The 20,499-nt window shown below is 53.1% G+C and overlaps 1 protein-coding gene across 1 annotated transcript in view; it reads left to right on the top strand.

Moving 5' to 3' along the window:
• Positions 1-4,141: 4,141 nt before the first annotated feature.
• SYMPK (symplekin scaffold protein) overlaps positions 4,142-20,499 on the top strand; it is a 40,276-nt gene continuing 23,918 nt past the window's right edge. Inside the window, 15 exon segments of the mRNA XM_063182021.1 lie at positions 4,142-4,237; positions 5,704-5,815; positions 7,843-7,908; positions 10,105-10,158; positions 11,399-11,472; positions 12,632-12,758; positions 15,441-15,690; positions 17,080-17,250; positions 18,272-18,515; positions 18,580-19,122; positions 19,206-19,276; positions 19,480-19,675; positions 19,756-19,826; positions 19,934-20,147; positions 20,204-20,289. Of these exon segments, the coding sequence (XP_063038091.1) occupies positions 5,735-5,815; positions 7,843-7,908; positions 10,105-10,158; positions 11,399-11,472; positions 12,632-12,758; positions 15,441-15,690; positions 17,080-17,250; positions 18,272-18,515; positions 18,580-19,122; positions 19,206-19,276; positions 19,480-19,675; positions 19,756-19,826; positions 19,934-20,147; positions 20,204-20,289 (2,248 nt within the window). The 5' untranslated portion in view covers positions 4,142-4,237; positions 5,704-5,734.

The raw sequence follows: 20,499 nt of genomic DNA on the forward strand, positions 1-20,499 counted from the left end.
GTCCCCAATTTGGGTTGGGGTCCCGGTTTGGGTGGGGGTCCCTCATTTGGGTGGGGGTCCCGGTTATTTGGGTGGGGGTCCCAGTTTGGGTGGGGGTCCCGGTTATTTGGGTGGGGGTCCCCAATTTGGGTTGGGGTCCCACATTTGGGTGGGGGTCCCGGTTTGGGTGGGGGTCCCTGATTTGGGTGGGGGTCCCTCCGTCCGTCACCCGCCGCCGCCCGCGCCGCCCGCACGCGCTCCTGCAGGAACTCCAGGTAGCCCAGAACGTTCTGCAGCACCTGCACCTGCGGGGCGGCACCGGCATGGCACCGCGGGGGCACCTGTGCCCGGGGCACCTGTGCCCAATGTCACCTGTGCCCAATGTCACCTGTGCCAGGGGCACCTGTGCCCAATGTCACCTGTGCCAGGGGCACCTCACAGTGTCACCTCACAGTGTCACCTGTGCCAGGGGCACCTGTGCCAGGGTCACCTGTCTGTGTCACCTCACAGTGTCACCTGTGCCAATGTCACCTGTGCCAGGGGCACCTCACAGTGTCACCTGTGCCAATGTCACCTCCCCCTGGTGTCACCTGTGCCCGTGTCACCTGTGCCAGTGTCACCTGTGCCAGGGTCACCTGTGCCAGGGGCACCTCACAGTGTCACCTGTGCCAGGGTCACCTGTGCCAAGGGCACCTGTCTGTGTCACCTGTGCCAATGTCACCTCCCCCTGGTGTCACCTGTGCCCGTGTCACCTGTGCCAGGGTCACCTGTGCCAGGGGCACCTCACAGTGTCACCTGTGCCAGGGGCACCTGTGCCCAATGTCACCTGTGCCAGGGGCACCTGTGCCCGTGTCACCTGTGCCAGTGTCACCTCACAGTGTCACCTCACAGTGTCACCTGTCCTCGGTGTCACCTGTCCCAGTGTCACCTCCTGGTGTCCCCATGTCCCCAGGCGTCCCCAAGGTGTCCTTGCGATGACACCTCAATGTCCCCCCCAGGTGTTTCCCCCCAATGTCCCCTCAATGTCCCCCCAATGTCCCCCCCAGGTGTGTCCCCCTCGTGTCCCTCGATGTCCCCTTGATGTCCCCTCGATGTCCCCTCAATGTCCTTTTGATGTCCCCTCGATGTCCCTTCAGTGTCCCCTCAATGTCCCTCCCCAGGTGTCCCCCATGTCCCCTTGATGTCCCCTCAATGTCCCCCACCATGTCCCCAAGGTGTCCCCTGGACGTCCCCTCAATGTCCCCCCCAGGTGTGTCCCCCGCATGTCCCCTCAATGTCCCCCTCGTGTCCCCTCAGTGTCCCCCTGTACCTTGGAGCGTGCCCCTCCCCAGTGTCCCCAATGTCCCCAATGTCCCCAATCCCCCAATGTTCTCAATGTCCCTGCTGTCCCCAATGTCCCCGCTGTCCCCAACATCCCCGCAATGTCCCCAATGTCCCCAATGTCCCCAATGTCCCTGCTGTCCCCAATGTCCCCAATGTCCCCAATCCCCCAATGTCCCTGTTGTCCCCAATACCCCTGATATCCCTATCACCCCCTGATGTCCCCAATGTCCCCAATCCCCCAGTGTCCCCGCTGTCCCCAATGTCCCTGCTGTCCCCTCGATGTCCCCGCGTGTCCCCCCCGTACCTCGGAGCGCGCCCCTCCCCCGCCGCGGGGCCAGGGCACCATCTGGGCCAACTCGGGGAGCAGCGAGCGCCAGTCCCGGGGGGACCTGGGGACAGTGGGGGGACATTGGGGACATTGGGGGCATTGGGGACACTGGGGACAGTGGGGACACTGGGGACACTGGGGACATTGCGGGTGTTGGGGACATTGGGGGATTGGGGACATTGGGGACATTGGGGACAGTGGGGGCATTGGGGACACTGGGGACAGTGGGGACATTGGGGGATTGGGGACATTGGGGACAGTGGGGGCATTGGGGACACTGGGGACAGTGGGGACATTGGGGGGACATTGGGGACATTGGGGACATTGAGGGGATTGGGGACACTGGGGACATTGGAGACATTGGGGACATTGGGGACATTGGGGACATTGAGGCATTGGGGACATCGGGAGGACATTGGGGACATTGGGGACATTGGGGGTGTTGGGGACATTGGGGACATTGGGGTGACATTGGGGACACTGGGGCCACCGGGGTGACACTGGGGTCACCGGTGACATCGGGGGACATCGGGGCCATCGGGGTGACACTGGGGTCACCGGTGACATCGGGGGACATTGGGGACATTGGGGACACTGGGGCCACCGGGGTGACACTGGGGTCACCGGTGGCATCGGGGGACATTGGGGCCATTGGGGTGACACCGGGGTCACCGGTGACATCGCGGTGTCCCAGGGTGCCCCCCCCTCACCGGTGCCACTCTCCGGGGCTGCCGCAGGTCGGGGGCTCCATCCTGGGGGGAAACCCGACCCCTTTTTGGGGGTCCCGACCCCTTTTTGGGGAGGGGTCCCGAACCTGCAATGAGATCCGAGACCCCGCAGATCCCAACCCCAGTTTTGGGGAGGGGTCCCAATTTAAGGGTGGGGGTCCCAAATTTTGCGGGGGGGGGAGGTCCAATATTGAGATGGGGCCCCAGTTTTGGGGAGGGGTCCCAATTTTAGGATGGGGGTCCCAATTTTGGGGTGGGGTTTCAATTTTGGGGAGGGCATCCGAGTTTTGGGGGTGGGTCCAATATTGGGGAGGGGTCCCAATTTTGGGGAGGGGTCCCAGTTTAGGGGAGGGGCCTCAATTCTGGGGAGGCGTCCCAGTTTTGGGGCGGGGGTCCCAGTTTTGGGGCGGGGGTCCCAACTTAGGGGAGGGGTCCCAGTATTGGGGAGGGGGTCCAATATTGGGGAGGGGTCCCAGTTTTAGGATGGGGATCTCAATTTTGGGGTGGGGTCTCACTTTTGGGGAGGGGTCCCAGTTTTGGGGTGGGATCCAATTTTGGGGTGGGGTCTCACTTTTGGGGAGGGGTCCCATTTTGGGGAGGGGTCTCAATTTTGGGGTGGGGTCTCACTTTTGGGGAGGGGTCCCAGTTTTGGGGTGGGATCCAATTTTGGGGTGGGGTCCCAATTTAGGGGAGGGGTCCCAGTTTAGGGACAGGGTCCAATATTGGGGAGGGGTCCCAGTTTTGGGGTGGGATCCAATTTTGGGGTGGGGTCCCACTTTAGGGGAGGGGTCCCAGTTTTAGGATGGGGGTCCCCATTTTGGGGAGGGGTCCCATTTTGGGGTGGGGTCCCCATTTTGGGGAGGGGTCCCCATTTTGGAACCATTCCCAGGCCCTGGAATTGGGGCAATCCCAGGCCTTGGGGGCATTTTGGGGGTGCAGATTTTGGGGCGGGGGTCCCAATTTTGGGGTGCGCACCCAATTTAGGGTGGGGGTCCCAATTTTGGGGTGAGGGTCCCAAATTTTGGGGAGGGGTCTCAATTTTGGGGGGTCCCGGATTTCCCCCCCCCCCCCCTTCGCACCTCGCTGCCTGCGGCTCGCGCGGGGGGGCGTGGCCAGCGGGAGAGGCTGCGCTGATTGGACGAGGCTTCAAACGGGGCGTGGCTTGGGCCGTACCATGTTCGGGGAGAGCGGGGATAGAGGGGATCTCGGTATTTTGTGGGGGGGGGTCTCAGGGTCTATGGGGAGGGGTTTGGGGGGTGGTCCCGATACTTTTGGGGGATCTCGGTATTTGGGGGGGGGTCTCAGTGTTTTGGGGGGGGTTCTCAGAGATATGGGGAGGTTTTTGGGGGGGGGAGTGGTCCCGGTGTTTTGGGGGGGGGGTCTCAGGGAATATGGGTTTTTTTTAGGGGGGTGGTCCCGGTGTTTTGGGGGGGGGGGTCTCAGGGAATATGGGGTTTTTTTAGGGGGGTGGTCCCGACATTTGGGGGGGGGGTCTCAGGGTCTACGAGAGAGTTTTTGGGGGGGCGGGGGGGTCCCGGTATTTTTTGGGGGGGGGTCTCAGGGTCTCTGGGGAGATTTTTGGGGGTGGTCCCGACACTTTTGGGGGATCTCGGTATTTTGGGGAGGGGTCCCGCTAATTTGATGGGGGGGGGGGTCTGGTGGATACAGGAAGGATTTTTTTTTGGGGGGGGGGATTGCTCCCCAAATTTCGGGCGCTCCCCCTCCCCACGTCGATCTCGCCTTCCCTCCCTCCCCGTGACGTAACGGAAGGGGCGGGGCCAAGCGATGAAAACCACGCCCCCTCCTCGCGTCGCGCGCCGGTGACGTCAGCGGCGCGCGGGAGCGGCGCGCGGGGGGAGACGCGGAGAGCGCGGGAGCGGTGAGGGGGGATGGGAACCGATAATGATCGATAATGATCGATAAGGGGGAAATGGGGGATCGATAAGGGGCTATAGCGGGTGGGGAGGGGGCTCGGGGCCCGCAGGAGCCGCGGGGGCTCTGTGGGAACCGAGGGAGAGCGCGGGAGCGGTGAGGGGGGATGGGAACCGATAATGATCGATAATGATCGATAAGGGGGAAACGGGGGATCGATAAGGGGGTGAGGCGGGTGGGGAGGGGGCTCGGGGCCCGCAGGAGCCGGAGGGAGACGCGGAGAGCGCGGGAGCGGTGAGGGGGGGGATGGGAACCGATAAGGGATCGATAATGACTGATAAGGGGGAAATGGGGGATCGATAAGGGGGTGGGGAGGGGGCGCGGGGCCCGCAGGAGCGGTGAGGGGGGATGGGAACCGATAATGATCGATAATGATCGATAAGGGGGAAATGGGGGATCGATAAGGGGGTGAGGAGGGGGCTCGGGGATGGGAACCGATAAGGGATCGATAGTGATCGATAAGGGGCTATCGGGGATCGATAAGGGGGTATGGCGGGTGGGGAGGGGGCGCGGGGATGGGAACCGATAAGGGATCGATAAGGGACTATCGGGGATCGATAGGGGATCTGTGGGATGTCTGTAGGGTCTGGGGTCTCTACAGGGTCTCTGAAGGGTCCCTGCAGGGTCTCTATTGGGTCTGGGGTCTCCATGGGGTCCCTGTAGGGTCTCTATTGGGTCTGGGGTCTCCATGGGGTCCCTGTAGGGTCTCTATTGGGTCTGGGGTCTCTGCAGGGTCTCTATTGGGTCTGGGGTCTCTGCAGGGTCTCTGTGGGGTCTCTATTGGGTCTGGGGTCCCTGCAGGGTCTCTATTGGGTCTGGGGTCTCCATGGGGTCTCTGTGGGGTCTCTATTGGGTCTGGGGTCTCCATGGGGTCTCCATGGGGTCTCTGCAGGGTCTCTATTGGGTCTGGGGTCTCTGCAGGGTCTCTATTGGGTCTGGGGTCTCCATGGGGTCCCTGCAGGGTCTCTATTGGGTCTGGGGTCTCCATGGGGTCTCTATTGGGTCTGGGGTCTCCATGGGGTCTCCATGGGGTCTCTATTGGGTCTGGGGTCTCCATGGGGTCTCTGTGGGCTATGGGGTCCCTATGGGGTCTCTCTGGGGTTATTTTGGGTCTGGGGTCTGTCCCAGGTCCCATTTGGGTCTGGGGTCTCTCCATAGGTCCCATTTGGGTCTGGGGTCTCCATGGGTTTATTTTGGGTCTGGGGTCTGTCCCAGGTTCCCATTTGGGTCTGGGGTCTCTATAGGATCTCTGTGGGTTTATTTTGGGTCTGGGGTCTCTCTGTGTTTATTTTGGGTCTGGGGTCTGTCCCAGGTCCCCATTTGGGTCTGGGGTCTCTATGGGGTCTCTCTGTGTTTATTTTGGGTCTGGGGTCTCTCCATAGGCCCCATTTTGGGTCTGGGGTCTCTCCATAGGCCCCATTTGGGTCTGGGGTCTCCCCGGGCCATGGCCGCGCCTCAGGAGGGGCCGAGCCCCCGGCCCAGCCAGGAGGAGCCCGGGAGCGACGGGAGGAGCACCTCGGAACGGGTAAAAACACGGGGAAAATGGGGGGAAAAAATGGGGATAACGGGGAAAAATGGGGAAAATAATGGGAAAAATGGGGAAAATTGGGAAAAAAACCAAGAAAATGGGAAAAAAACCAAGAAAAAATGGGAAAAATGGGGATGGGAGCGACGGCAGGAGCACCTCGGAATGGGTAAAAACACAGGGAAAATGGGAAAAATGGGGAAAAAATGGGGAAAATGGGGGAAATAATGGGAAAAATGGGGAAAAATCAGGAAAAAATGGGAAAAAAAACAAGAAAAAATGGGAAAAATGGGGATGGGAGGGACGGCAGGAGCACCTCGGAACGGGTAAAAACACGGGGAAAATGGGAAAATGGGGAAAATAATGGGAAAAAATGGGGAAAATGGGGGGAAAATGGGGAAAAATCAGGAAAAAAATAGGAAAAAAATGGGAAAAAACCCAAGAAAATGGGAAAAAAACCAAGAAAAAATGGGAAAAATGGGGATGGGAGGGACAGCAGGAGCACCTCGGAACGGGTAAAAACACGGGGAAAATGGGGAAAATGGGGGAAAAAATGGGGAAAATGGGGAAAATAATGGGAAAAATGGGAAAAAAATGGGAAAAAAACCAAGAAAATGGGAAAAAAAAACAAGAAAAAATGGGAAAAATGGGGATGGGAGGGACAGCAGGAGCACCTCGGAACGGGTAAAAACACGGGGAAAATGGGAAAAATAATGGGGAAAATAATGGGAAAAATGGGAAAAAAACTAAGAAAAAATGGGAAAAAAACCAAGAAAATGGGAAAAAAACCAAGAAAAAATGGGAAAAATGGGGATGGGAGGGACGGCCGGAGCACCTCGGAACGGGTAAAAACACGGGGAAAATGGGAAAAATGGGGAAAACGGGGAAAAATGGGAAAACGGGGAAAAATGGAAAAAAAATGGGGAAAAATCAGGAAAAAAATGGACAAAAATGGGAAAAAACCCAAGAAAAAATGGGAAAAATGGGGTAAAAAATGGGGAAAAATGGGGAAAATTGAGGAAAAAAAGGAGGAAATGGGGAAAAATGGGGAGAAATCAGGAAAAAAATAGGAAAAATTGGGAAAAAACCCAAGAAAAAATGGGGATGGGAGTGATGGCAGGAGCACCTCGGAATGGGTGAGAAATGGGGGAAAATGGGGGAAAATGGAAAAAAAAGCAGAGGAAAAATGGGGAAAATCCTGGAAAAGGAATGGGAAAAATGGGGAAAAATTGGGAAAAATGGGGGAAAAACTGGGGAAAAATGGGGAAAAACACTGAAAAAACAAATAGGGAAAAATGGGGAAAAATCCTGAAAATGGAACAGGAAAAATGGGGAAAAAAGCAGAGGAAAAATGGGGAAAAATCCTGGAAAAGAAACGGGAAAAATGGGGAAAAAATGGGAAAAATGGTGTTGGGAGGGATGGGAGGAGCACCTTGGGATGGGGAAAAATGGGGTAAAAAACTGGGGAAAATGGGGAAAAAAACTGAAAAAACAAATAGGGAAAAATGGGGAAAAATCCTGGAAAAGGAACGGGAAAAATGGGGAAAAAATGGGGAAAACGTGGTAAAAATGGAAAAAAAAAAAAAAAGCAGAGGAAAAATGGGGAAAAATCTTGAAAAAGCAACGGGAAAATGGGTAAAAAATGGGGAAAATGGGGTAAAAAATGGGAAAATTGGGGAAAAAATGGGAAAAATGGGGTTGGGAGGGTTGGGAGGAGCACCTTGGAATGGGTTAAAAATGGAGAAAAATGGGAAAAAATGGGGGAAAAAACCAAAACAAAACCCAGGAAAAATGGGAAAATGGGGATGGGAGGAGCACCTTGGAATGGGTAAAAAAATGGGAAAAAAAATGGGGTAAAAAATGGGAAAAATGGGATAAAAATGAGGTAAAAACCAGGAAAAAATGGGGAAAAAATTGAAGAAAAAAAACCAGGAAAAACTTGGAAAAAATGGGGGTGGGAGGAGCCCCTGGGAAATGGTAAAAAAATGGGGGGAAAATAGAAAAATGGTGAAAAATTGGATTTGTAGGTGGTGGATCTGCTGAACCAGGCGGCGCTGATCGGGAATGAGGGGAAAATCACCATCCTGAGACAGGTGAGAGTGGGGAAAATGGGGAAAAAATGGGAAAAATGGAATTTTTTGGGGAAAAAGGGGATTTTGGGGGGAGGAAATTGGGATTTTGAGGGAAAAAATGGGATTTTGGGGAAAAAAAAAGGGATTTTGGGAGGGGAAATTGGGATTTTTTGGGGAAAAAATGGGATTTTTGGGGGGAATAAATGGGATTTTTTTGGGGGGAATAAATGGGATTTTTTGGGGGAAAAAGGGGATTTTGGGGGGAATAAATGGGATTTTTTTGGGAAAAAGGGGATTTTGGGGGAGGAAAAGGGATTTTGAGGGAAATTGGGATTTGGGGAGGGGAAATTGGGATTTTTTGGGGAAAAATGGGATTTTTGGGGGAATAAATGGGATTTTTTGGGTTATAGATGGGATTTAGGGGGGAATAAATGGGATTTTGGGGGGAGGAAAAGGGATTTTGGGAGGGGAAATTGGGATTTTGGGAGGAGGAAACTGGGAATTTGGTGGAAGGAAATGGGATTTTTTGGGAAAAAATGGGATTTTTGGGGAATAAATGGGATTTTGGGGGAAAAAGGGGGATTTTGGGGAAAAAAAAAGGGATTTTGGGAAGGGAAATTGGGTTGTTTTGGGGGAATAAATGGGATATTTTGGGGGAATAAATGGGATTTTTGGGGGGAGGAAAAGGGATTTTGGGGGGAGGAAAAGGGATTTTGGGGGGAATAAATGGGATTTTGGGAGGGGAAATTGGGATTTTGGAGGGGGTGGCTCTGTCCCCACGATGTCCCCACGATGTCCCCACGATGTCCCCATGATGTCCCCACGGTGTCCCCACCTGTCCCCACGATGTCCCCATGATGTCCTCTCGTGTCCCCACCTGTCCCCATGATGTCCCCACGTGTCCCCACCTGTCCCCACGATGTCCCCACAATGTCCCCATGGTGTCCTCTCGTGTCCCCACCTGTCCCCACGATGTCCCCACGATGTCCCTACCTGTCCCCACGGTGTCCCCACGATGTCCCCACGTGTCCCCACGATGTCCCCACGATGTCCCCACAATGTCCCCAAGTGTCCCCACCTGTCCCCACGATGTCCCCACGATGTCCCCACAATGTCCCCACGGTGTCCTCTCGTGTCCCCACGGTGTCCCCACAGTGTCCCCACAATGTCCCCACGATGTCCCCACAATGTCCCCACGGTGTCCCCACGGTGTCCCCACGGTGTCCCCACAATGTCCCCACGGTGTCCCCACGATGTCCCCACGATGTCCCCACGATGTCCCCATGATGTCCCCATGGTGTCCTCTCGTGTCCCCACCTGTCCCCACGATGTCCCCACGATGTCCCCACGATGTCCCCACGTGTCCCCACGATGTCCCCACAATGTCCCCACGGTGTCCCCACGATGTCCCCACGATGTCCCCATGGTGTCCTCTCGTGTCCCCACCTGTCCCCACAATGTCCCCACGGTGTCCCCACAATGTCCCCACAATGTCCCCAAGTGTCCCCACGTGTCCCCACGGTGTCCCCACGATGTCCCCTCGTGTCCCCACAATGTCCCCATGGTGTCCCCACAATGTCCCCACGTGTCCCCACGTGTCCCCACAATGTCCCCACGGTGTCCTCACAATGTCCCCTCGTGTCCCCACGATGTCCCCTCGTGTCCCCACGATGTCCCCACGGTGTCCCCACAATGTCCCCACGGTGTCCCCACCTGTCCCCACGATGTCCCCACGATGTCCCCTCGTGTCCCCATGATGTCCCCACGATGTCCCCACCTGTCCCCACGATGTCCCCACAATGTCCCCACAATGTCCCCACCTGTCCCCACGGTGTCCCCACAATGTCCCCACGGTGTCCCCACGGTGTCCCCACAATGTCCCCACGATGTCCCCATGGTGTCCCACAGTGTCCCCACAATGTCCCCACAATGTCCCCACGATGTCCCCATGATGTCCTCTCGTGTCCCCACCTGTCCCCACAATGTCCCCACAATGTCCCCACTTGTCCTCTCGTGTCCCCACGATGTCCCCACGGTGTCCCCACAGTGTCCCCACAATGTCCCCATGATGTCCCCACGGTGTCCCCACAATGTCCCCACGATGTCCCCACGTGTCCCCACCTGTCCCCACGATGTCCCCACAATGTCCCCACGAGTCCCCTCGTGTCCCCACGATGTCCCCACGGTGTCCCCACAATGTCCCCCGCGTGTCCCCAGGTGCAGGAGCTGATCATCAACAAGGACCCCACGCTGCTGGACAACTTCCTGGATGTGAGCGACACCTGGGGGGATTTGGGAAATTTGGGAAATTTGGGAGAATTTGGGAATGGTTGGGGGAATTTGGAGGAATTTGGGATGGGTTTGGGGAATTTGGGATGGGTTTGGGGTGAATTTGGGACTGGATTTGGGTGAATTTGGGGCAGGTTTGGGGGAATTTGGGGAATTTGGGATGGGTTTGGGGTGAATTTGGGACTGGATTTGGGTGAATTTGAGGCTGGATTTGGGCTGGATTTGGGTGAATTTGGGGCAGGTTTGGGGCAAATTTGGGGGAATTTGGGATGGGTTTGGGGGGAATTTGGGGCTGGATTTGGGGATGGATTTGGGTGAATTTGGGGGAATTTCAGGCAGGTTTGGGGGAGTGAATTTGGGGATGGATTTGGTTGAATTTGGGGCCGGTTTGGGGTGAATTTGGGGGAATTTGGGGCAGGTTTGGGGTGAATTTGGGGATGGGTTTGGGGAATTTGGGGCTGGATTTGGGGGAATTTGGGCAGGTTTGGGGGGAATTTGGGGCGGGATTTGGGTGAATTTGGGACAGGTTTGGGGTGAATTTGGGTGAATTTGGGGCAGGTTTGGGGCTGGATTTGGGTGAATTTGGGCCAGGATTTGGGTGAATTTGGGGCAGGTTTGGGGGGAATTTGGGGATGGATTTGGGTGAATTTGGGGTGAATTTGGGGCAGGTTTGGGGGGTATTTGGGGCAGGTTTGGGGTGAATGTGGGATGGGTTTGGGCGGAATTTGGGGCTGGATTTGGGGGAATTTGGGGCAGGTTTGGGATGAATTTGGGGGAATTTGGGGCAGGTTTGGGGTGAATTTGGGGCGGGATTTGGGGCTGGATTTGGGTGAATTTGGGGGAATTTCAGGCAGGTTTGGGGGGAATTTGGGACTGGATTTGGGGATGGATTTGGGGCAGGTTTGGGGTGAATTTGGGGGAATTTGGGATGGGTTTGGGGGGAATTTGAGATGGATTTGGGTGAATTTGGGGCAGGATTTGGGGCTGGATTTGGGTGAATTTGTGGCAGGTTTGGGGTGAATTTGGGGCTGGATTTGGGTGAATTTGGGACTGGATTTGGGGATGGATTTGGGGAAATTTGGGGCAGATTTGGGGTGTATTTGGGGCGGGATTTGGGACGGGATTTGGGGATGGATTTGGGTGAATTTGGGGCAGGTTTGGGGTGAGTTTGGGGGAATTTGGGGCGCCCCCACCCCTCTCTGACCCCCCATTTCCCCCCCAGGAAATCATCGCCTTCCAGGCCGACAAATCCATCGAGGTGCGGAAATTCGTGGTGGGGTTCATCGAGGAGGCCTGGTGAGATTTGGGGCAAAAACCGGGGATTTTGGGGCCATTTTGGTGTGGGGTGTTTGGCTTTTTTGGGGCCATTTTGGTGGGAATTTTGGGGCTTTTTTGGTGCTGCTTTAGAGGAATTTTTGGGCTATTTTGGGGCCATTTTTGAGACCATTTTGGTGGGAATTTTAGGCTATTTTGGGGCTATTTTGGTGTGGTTTTTTTGGATGTTTGGGGACATTTTGGGGCTGTTTTGGTGGGAAGTTCTGGGCTATTTTGAGGCCATTTTTAGCAGCTGCTTTGGAGAAATTTTGGGGCTGTTTTGTTGGAAATTTCTGGGCCATTTCCATGGAAATTTTGGCCAATTTTGGTGGAAATTTTGGGGCTATTTTGGTGGAAATTTTGGAGCTGCTTAGAAAGAATTTTTGGGCAGTTTTGGTGGGAATTTTTGAGGCATTTCCATGGGAATTTTTGGCCATTTTGGTGGGAATTTTTGGGCATTTCCATGGGGATTTTGGGCAGTTTTGGTGGGAATTTGTGGGATGTTCTGTTGGGAATTTTGGAGCTGTTTAGAAGGAATTTTTTGGGCAGTTTTGGTAGGAATTTTGGGTAGTTTCTGTGAGAATTTTTGGACCATTTTGGTGGGAATTTTTGGACCATTTTGGTGGGAATTTTTGGGCAGTTTCTGTGGGAATTTTGGGCCATTTTGGTGGGAATTTTTGCACCATTTTGGTGGGAATTTTTGACCCATTTCCATGGGAATTTCGGGCCCTTTCTGTGTCTTTGGAGCGACCCAAATATAAAAATAATAAAGTTCACTTTTTGCCGTGCCCATTTTGGTGGGAATTTATTTGACCATTTTGCTGGCAATGTTGGGCTATTTTGGTGAGAATTTTTGGGCTATTTTGAGGCCGTTTTAGGAGTTTCTGTGGGAATTTTTGGACCATCTTGGTGGGAATTTTTTTGTCATTTTGATGGGAAATGTTTTTGGGGATGGATTTGGGGGAATTTGGGGCAGATTTGGGGTGAATTTGGGGGAATGGATGTTTGGTGTTTTGGTGGCAATTTTGGGCCATTTTGGTGGGAATTTTTGCCCCGTTTCCATGGGAATTTCGGGCCCTTTCTGTGTCTTTGGGGCGACCCAGGTATAAAAATAACAAAATTCCCTTTTTGCCGCGCCCAGCAAGAGGGACATCGAGCTGCTGCTGAAGCTGGTGGCCAACCTGAACATGCTGCTCAAGGACGAGAACGTCAACGTGGTCAAGAAGGCCATCCTGACCATGACCCAGCTCTACAAGGTGGCCCTGCAGGTGAGGCCACCTGGGGGGGACACCTGGGGACACCTGGGGACACCACGGGGCCACAACGCAAAAAACCGCGAGTTTCTACTCAAAACCAGAGGGAAAATTCGGATTTTTTTTTTTTTGTTAAATTGGGTGGCTTTGGGGAAGGGGATGCTGAGCTAATTAATGTTTGTTTGTTAATTGCTTGTTGGTAGGGCTGATGTTAAATATTAATATTTCATTGAGTTTAGTTGGTATTAAGTTGATTTATTTATGTGTGTATTATTGTTAAGTTATATGGAATTATGATTTTATGTTATAAATTAAAAATAATTATTTAGTAGACTATGATTTTAAGTATATTAAATTGCTTTATATATTAGCAATTAGGTTTTAAGTATTAGTGCCATAATTGCACAAAAACTAGCTGTAATATTTGATAAAAATTACCAGAATTGTACATAAAATTTGCCTTAATATTCAAAACCAGTTACTATAATTGGAGATAGAACTGGCCTTGATATTTGATACCAATTACCATAATTAAACATTAAAAAGTCTTTAATATCCAATACAATTACCGTACTTACCCATAAAACCCCCTTAAAATTTCCACGACGCCCAACGTGATTACCGTAATACAATAGTTGATGCTAATTACTGTAATTACAAATAAAAATTGCTTGAATATTTGATACTAATCACCATAATTCCACATAAAAGTGGCCTTAATATTCAATACCAATTACCATAATTGCACGTAAAGAAGCCTTTAATATCCAATATAATTACTGTAATTGCACGTAAAAGTGGCCTTAATATTTCATACCAATTTCCATAATTACATTTAAAAATAGTCTTAATAATACAATAGTTGATATTAATTACTGTAATTACAAATAAAAATTGCTTGAATATTTGATACTAATCACCATAATTCCACATAAAAGCGTCCTTAACGTTCAATATCAATTTTCATAATTGCATATTTAAAAAGGCTTTAATAGCCAATTCAATTACCACAATTCCACATAATTCCATAATTCCATAATTGCCGTAATTACAAATAAAAATTGCTTAAATATTTGATACTAATCACCATAATTCCACATAAAAGTGGCCTTAATATTCAATACCAATTACCATAATTGCACGTAAAAAAGCCTTTAATATCCAATATAGTTACCGTAATTGCACGTAAAAGTGGCCTTAATATTTCATACCACTTACCATAATTACATATAAAAATAGTCTTAATAATACAATAGTTGATACTAATTACTGTAATTACAAATAAAATTGCTTGAATATTTGATACTAATCACCATAATTCCACATAAAAGTGTCCTTAACGTTCAATATCAATTTCCATAATTGCATATTTAAAAAGGCTTTAATAGCCAATTCAATTACCACAATTCCACATAATTCCATAATTCCATAATTACTGTAATTACAAATAAAAATTGCTTAAATATTTGATACTAATCACCATAATTCCACATAAAAGTGTCCTTAACGTTCAATATCAATTTCCATAATTGCATATTTAAAAAGGCTTTAATAGCCAATTCAATTACCACAATTCCACATAATTCCATAATTCCATAATTACTGTAATTACAAATAAAAATTGCTTAAATATTTGATACTAATCACCATAATTCCACATAAAAGTGGCCTTAATATTCAATACCAATTACCATAATTGCACGTAAAGAAGCCTTTAATATCCAATATAATTGCTGTAATTGCACGTAAAGTGGCCTTAATATTTCATACCACTTACCATAATTACATATAAAAATAGTCTTAATAATACAATAGTTGATACTAATTACTGTAATTACAAATAAAAATTGCTTGAATATTTGACACTAATCACCATAATTCCGCATAAAAGTGTCCTTAATGTTCAATATCAATTTCCATAATTGCATATTTAAAAAGGCTTTAATAGCCAATTCAATTACCATAATTCCACATAATTCCATAATTACTGTAATTACAAATAAAAATTGCTTAAATATTTGATACTAATCACCATAATTCCACATAAAAGTGGCCTTAATATTCAATACCAATTACCATAATTGCACGTAAAGAAGCCTTTAATATCCAATATAATTACTGTAATTGCACGTAAAAGTGGCCTTAATATTTCATACCACTTACCATAATTACATATAAAAATAGTCTTAATAATACAGTAGTTGATACTAATTACTGTAATTACAAATAAAAATTGCTTGAATATTTGATACTAATCACCATAATTCCACATAAAAGCGTCCTTAACGTTCAATATCAATTTCCATAATTGCATATTTAAAAAGGCTTTAATAACCAATTCAATCACCATAATTCCACATAAAAGTGGCCTTAATATTCAATACCAATTACCATAATTGCACGTAAAAAAGCCTTTAATATCCAATATAATTGCTGTAATTGCGCGTAAAAGCGGCCTTAATATTTCATACCAATTACCATAATTGCATATAAAAATTGTCTTAATATTTGGTACCAATTACCAAAAAGAATCTTTAATACCCAATACAATTACCGTAATTACCCATAAAACCCCCTTAAAATTTCCACGGCGCCCGACGCGATTACCGTAACAGCCCATAAAAAAACGGGTAATTTTTTATAACTCCTGGGTTGTTTTTTTGGGGTTTTCTGTGGGGTTTTTTCGGCATTTCCCAGTGGATGGTGAAGTCCAAGGTGATCGGCGAGCTGCAGGAGGCCTGCTGGGAGATGATGTCCTCCATGGCCAGCGACATCATCCTGCTGCTGGACTCGGACAACGACGGCGTCCGCACGCACGCCATCAAGTTCGTGGAGGGGCTGATCGTGACGCTGTCGCCGCGCACGGCCGACTCCGACGTGCCCAAGCGGCACGAGAACGACGTCAGCCTGGAGCGCATCCCGCGCGACCACCCCGTCATCAAGTACAGTGAGTGGGGTTTGGGGTTTGGGGATTGGGGATTGGGGTTTGGAGTTTGGGGTTTGGGATTGAGACCACCCCGTCATCAAGTACAGTGAGTGGGGTTTGGGTTTGGGGTTTGGGGATTGGGGTTTGGGATTGAGACCACCCCGTCATCAAGTACAGTGAGTGGGGTTTGGGGTTTGGGGTTTGGGGATTGGGGTCAGGAATGGGACTGGGACCACCCCGTCATCGAGCACAGTGAGTGGGGATTGGGGATTGGGGTTTGGGATCGAGACCACCCCGTCATCAAGTACAGTGAGTGAGGGGTTTGGGGTTTGGGGTTTGGGGTTTGGGACCACCCCGTCATCGAGCACAGTGAGTGGAGTTTGGGGTTTGGGGTTTGGGTTTGGGGATTTGGGATTTGGGATTTGGGGTCAGGAATGGGACTGGGACCACCCCGTCATCAAGTACAGTGAGTGAGGGGTTTGGGGTTTGGGGTTTGGGACCACCCCGTCATCAAGTACAGTGAGTGAGGGGTTTGGGGTTTGGGGTTTGGGACCACCCCGTCATCGAGCACAGTGAGTGGGGTTTGGGTTTGGGGTTTGGGGTTTGGGATTGGGACCACCCCGTCATCAAGTACAGTGAGTGGGGTTTGGGGTTTGGGGTTTGGGTTTGGGGTTTGGGGTTTGGGATTGAGACCACCCCGTCATCAAGTACAGTGAGTGGGGTTTGGGGTTTGGGGTTTGGGGTTTGGGGTTTGGGGTTTGGGATTGGGACCACCCCGTCATCAAGTACAGTGAGTGGGGTTTGGGGTTTGGGGATTGGGGTTTTGGTTTGGGGTTTGGGGTTTGGGGTTTGGGGTTTGGGACCACCACCCCGTCATCGAGCACAGTGAGTGGGGATTGGGTTTGGGGTTTGGGGTTTGGGGTTTGGGGTTTGGGACCACCCCGTCATCGAGCACAGTGAGTGGGGATTGGGTTTGGGGTTTGGGACCACCCCGTCATCAAGTACAGTGAGTGGGGATTGAGTTTGAGGTTTGGGGTTTGGGGTTTGGGGTTTGGGGTCAGGAATGGGACTGGGACCACCCCGTCATCCAGTACAGTGACTGGGGGTTTGGGGTTTGGGGATTGGGGTTTGGGGTTTGGGATTTGAGAATTGGGTTTGGGGTTTGGAATTGTGGACTTGGGGTTTGGAATTGGGGATTTGGTGTTTGGGGTTTAGAATTGGGGATTTGGGGTTTGGGATTTGGAGTTTGGGATTTGGGGTTTGGGATTTGGCGTTTGGAGTTTGGGATTGAGACCACCCCGTCATCAAGTACAGCGAGTGAGGGGGATTTGGGTGGGCTGACCCCTCTGACCCCTTGAGTTGGGGTGACCTCCCTCCGCGTGGGTCGGTGACGTCCCCCGGTGTCCCCAGACGCGCTGTGGGAGGAGGGCAAGGCGGCGCTGGAGCAGCTGCTCAAGTTCATGGTGCACCCGGCCATCTCCAGCATCAACCTGACGGCGGCGCTGGGCTCGCTGGCCACCATCGCCCGCCAGCGGCCCATGTTCATGGCCGAGGTCATCCAGGCCTACGAGACCCTCCACGGTAACGTCCCCAGTGTCCCCTGGTGTCCCCTGGTGTCCTCAATGTCCCCTGGTGTCCCCTGGTGTCCCCATGTTCATGGCCGAGGTCATCCAGGCCTACGAGACCCTCCACGGTAACGTCCCCAGTGTCCCCTTGGTGTCCCTCAGTGTCCCCAATGTCCCACAGTGTCCCCATGTTCATGGCCGAGGTCATCCAGGCCTATGAGACCCTCCATGGTAATGTCCCCTTGGTGTCCCCTTGGTGTCCCCTGGTGTCCCCAATGTCCCCCAGTGTCCCTTGGTGTCCCCATGTTCATGGCCGAGGTCATCCAGGCCTACGAGACCCTCCATGGTAATGTCCCCAGCGTCCCCTGGTGTCCCTCAGTGTCCCCCAGTGTCCCCATGTTCATGGCCGAGGTCATCCAGACCTCCATGGTAATGTCCCCAGTGTCCCCTTGGTGTCCCTTGGTGTCCTCTGGTGTCCCCTGGTCACCCCATGTTCATGGCCGAGGTCATCCAGGCCTACGAGACCTTCCATGGTAACGTCCCCAGTGTCCCCTTGTGTCCCCAGGTGTCCTTAACCTGTCCCCAACCTGTCCCTGTCCCCTCGTAGCCAACCTGTCTCCCACGCTGGCCCAGTCTCAGGTGTCCCCTGCTGTCCCCAGCTGTCCCCAACTGTCCCCAGGTGTCCCTAACCTGTCCCCTCTCCCCGTAGCCAACCTGCCGCCCACGCTGGCCAAGTCGCAGGTGTCCCCAACCTGTCCCTAACTTGTCCCCAAATGTCCCTAACCTGTCCCTAACCCCATCCCTGTCCCCTCGTAGCCAACCTGCCGCCCACGCTGGCCAAGTCGCGGGTGTCCCCAGCTGTCCCCAGGTGTCCCTAACCTGTCCCCAACCTGTCCCCAACCTGTCCCTGTCCCCTCCCAGCCAACCTGCCGCCCACGCTGGCCAAGTCGCAGGTGTCCCCGAATGTCCCTAACCTGTCCCTAACCCGTTCCCAAATGTCCCCAACCTGTCCCCAACGTGTCCCTGTCCCCTGGCAGCCAACCTGCCGCCCACGCTGGCCAAGTCTCAGGTGAGCAGCGTGCGCAAGAACCTGAAGCTGCACCTGCTGAGCGTGCTGCGCCACCCGTCCTCGGGCGACTTCCAGCCGCAGATCACCACGCTGCTGGTGGACCTGGGCACGCCGCAGGCCGAGATCGCCCGCAGCATGCCCAGCCCGCGCGAGGCGCGCAAGCGGCCCCGCGACGAGCCCGACGCCGCCCTCAAGAAGATGAAGATCGGTGAGTGGGACATTGGTGTCACCTCCCCGTGGTGGCATCATTGTCACCCCCTCTGTGGTGGCCATCAGGGTTCAGGTTGGGTGGTGGCCATGGGACGAGCCCGACGCCGCGCTCAAGAAGATGAAGATCGGTGAGAACCCCTGGTGGCACCAGGGTCACATCCCTGTGGTGGTGGTTTTCCATGAGGGATGGGTGGTGGTGGCCGTGGTGGCCATCAGGGTTCAGGTTGGGTGGTGGCCATGGGACGAGCCCAACGCCGCCCTCAAGAAGATGAAGATCGGTGAGAGCCCCTGGTGGTATCATTGTCACCTCCCTGTGGTGGTGGCCTTCAGGGTGGGTGGTGGTGGCCATCAGAAATGGCCCCAGGATGAGCCCGACGCCGCCCTCAAGAAGATGAAGATCGGTGAGTGGGACATTGGTGTCACCTCCCCGTGGTGGCATCATTGTCACCCCTCTGTGGTGGCCATCAGGGTTCGGGGTTGGGTGGTGGTGGCCGTGGTGGCCATCAGGGTTCAGGGTTGGGTGGTGGTGGCCGTGGTGGCCATCAGGGTTCAGGGTTGGGTGGTGGCCATGGGACGAGCCGGACGCTGCCCTCAAGAAGATGAAGATCGGTGAGAACCCCTGGTGGCATCAGGGTCACCTTCTCCGTGGTGGTGGCATCATTGTCACCTCCTGTGGTGGTGGTGGCCTTCAGGGTGGGTGGTGGTGGCCATCAGAAATGGCCCCAGGATGAGCCCGACGCCGCCCTCAAGAAGATGAAGATCGGTGAGAACCCCTGGTGGCATCAGGGTCACCTTCTCCGTGGTGGTGGCATCAGGGTCACATCCCTGTGGTGGTGGTTTTCCACGAGGGATGGGTGGTGGTGGCCGTGGTGGCCATCAGGGTTCAGGGTTGGGTGGTGGCCATGGGACGAGCCGGACGCTGCCCTCAAGAAGATGTAGATCGGTGAGAACCCCTGGTGGCATCAGGGTCACCTTCCCTGTGGTGGTGGCATCAGGGTCACATCCCTGTGGTGGTGGTTTTCCATGAGGGATGGGTGGTGGTGGCCGTGGTGGCCATCAGGGTTCAGGGTTGGGTGGTGGTGGCCGTGGTGGCCATCAGGGTTCGGGGTTGGGTGGTGGCCATGGGACGAGCCCGATGCCGCCCTCAAGAAGATGAAGATCGGTGAGAGCCCCTGGTGGCATCAAGGTCACCTTCTCCGTGGTGGTGGCATCAGGGTCACCTCCCTGTGGTGGTGGGTCCAGGGTGGGTGGTGGTGGCCATCAGAAATGGCCCCAGGACGAGCCCGACGCCGCCCTCAAGAAGATGAAGATCGGTGAGTGGGACATTGGTGTCACCTCCCCGTGGTGGCATCATTGTCACCCCCTCTGTGGTGGCCATCAGGGTTCAGGGATGGGTGGTGGTGGCCGTGGTGGCCATCAGGGTTCAGTGTTGGGTGGTGGCCACGGGACGAGCCCGACGCCGCCCTCAAGAAGATGAAGATCGGTGAGAGCCCCTGGTGGCATCAGGGTCACATCCCTGTGGTGGTGGTTTTCCATGAGGGATGGGTGGTGGTGGCCGTGGTGGCCATCAGGGTTCAGGGTTGGGTGGTGGCCACGGGACGAGCCCGATGCTGCCCTCAAGAAGATGAAGATCGGTGAGAACCCCTGGTGGCATCAGGGTCACCTTCTCTGTGGTGGTGGTGGCCATCAGGGTTCAGGGTTGGGTGGTGGTGGCCGTGGTGGCCATCAGGGCTCAGGGTTGGGTGGTGGTGGCCATGGTGGCCATCAGGGTTCAGGGTGGGTGGTGGTGGCCGTGGTGGCCATCAGGGCTCAGGGTTGGGTGGTGGTGGCCATCAGAAATGGCCCTGGGACGAGCCCAACGCCACTCTCAATCTGAGGTGGCATCATTGTCACCTCCCCATGGTGGTGGTGGCCATCAGAAGGTCCAGGTGGCCTCATGGGGACGCTGGGGACAGGTGGTGGCATTAAACCCCCCCCAGGTCCCCA

Source organism: Melospiza melodia, unplaced genomic scaffold (assembly GCF_035770615.1).
Source record: "Melospiza melodia melodia isolate bMelMel2 unplaced genomic scaffold, bMelMel2.pri scaffold_140, whole genome shotgun sequence".
Classification (NCBI taxonomy): domain Eukaryota; kingdom Metazoa; phylum Chordata; class Aves; order Passeriformes; family Passerellidae; genus Melospiza; species Melospiza melodia.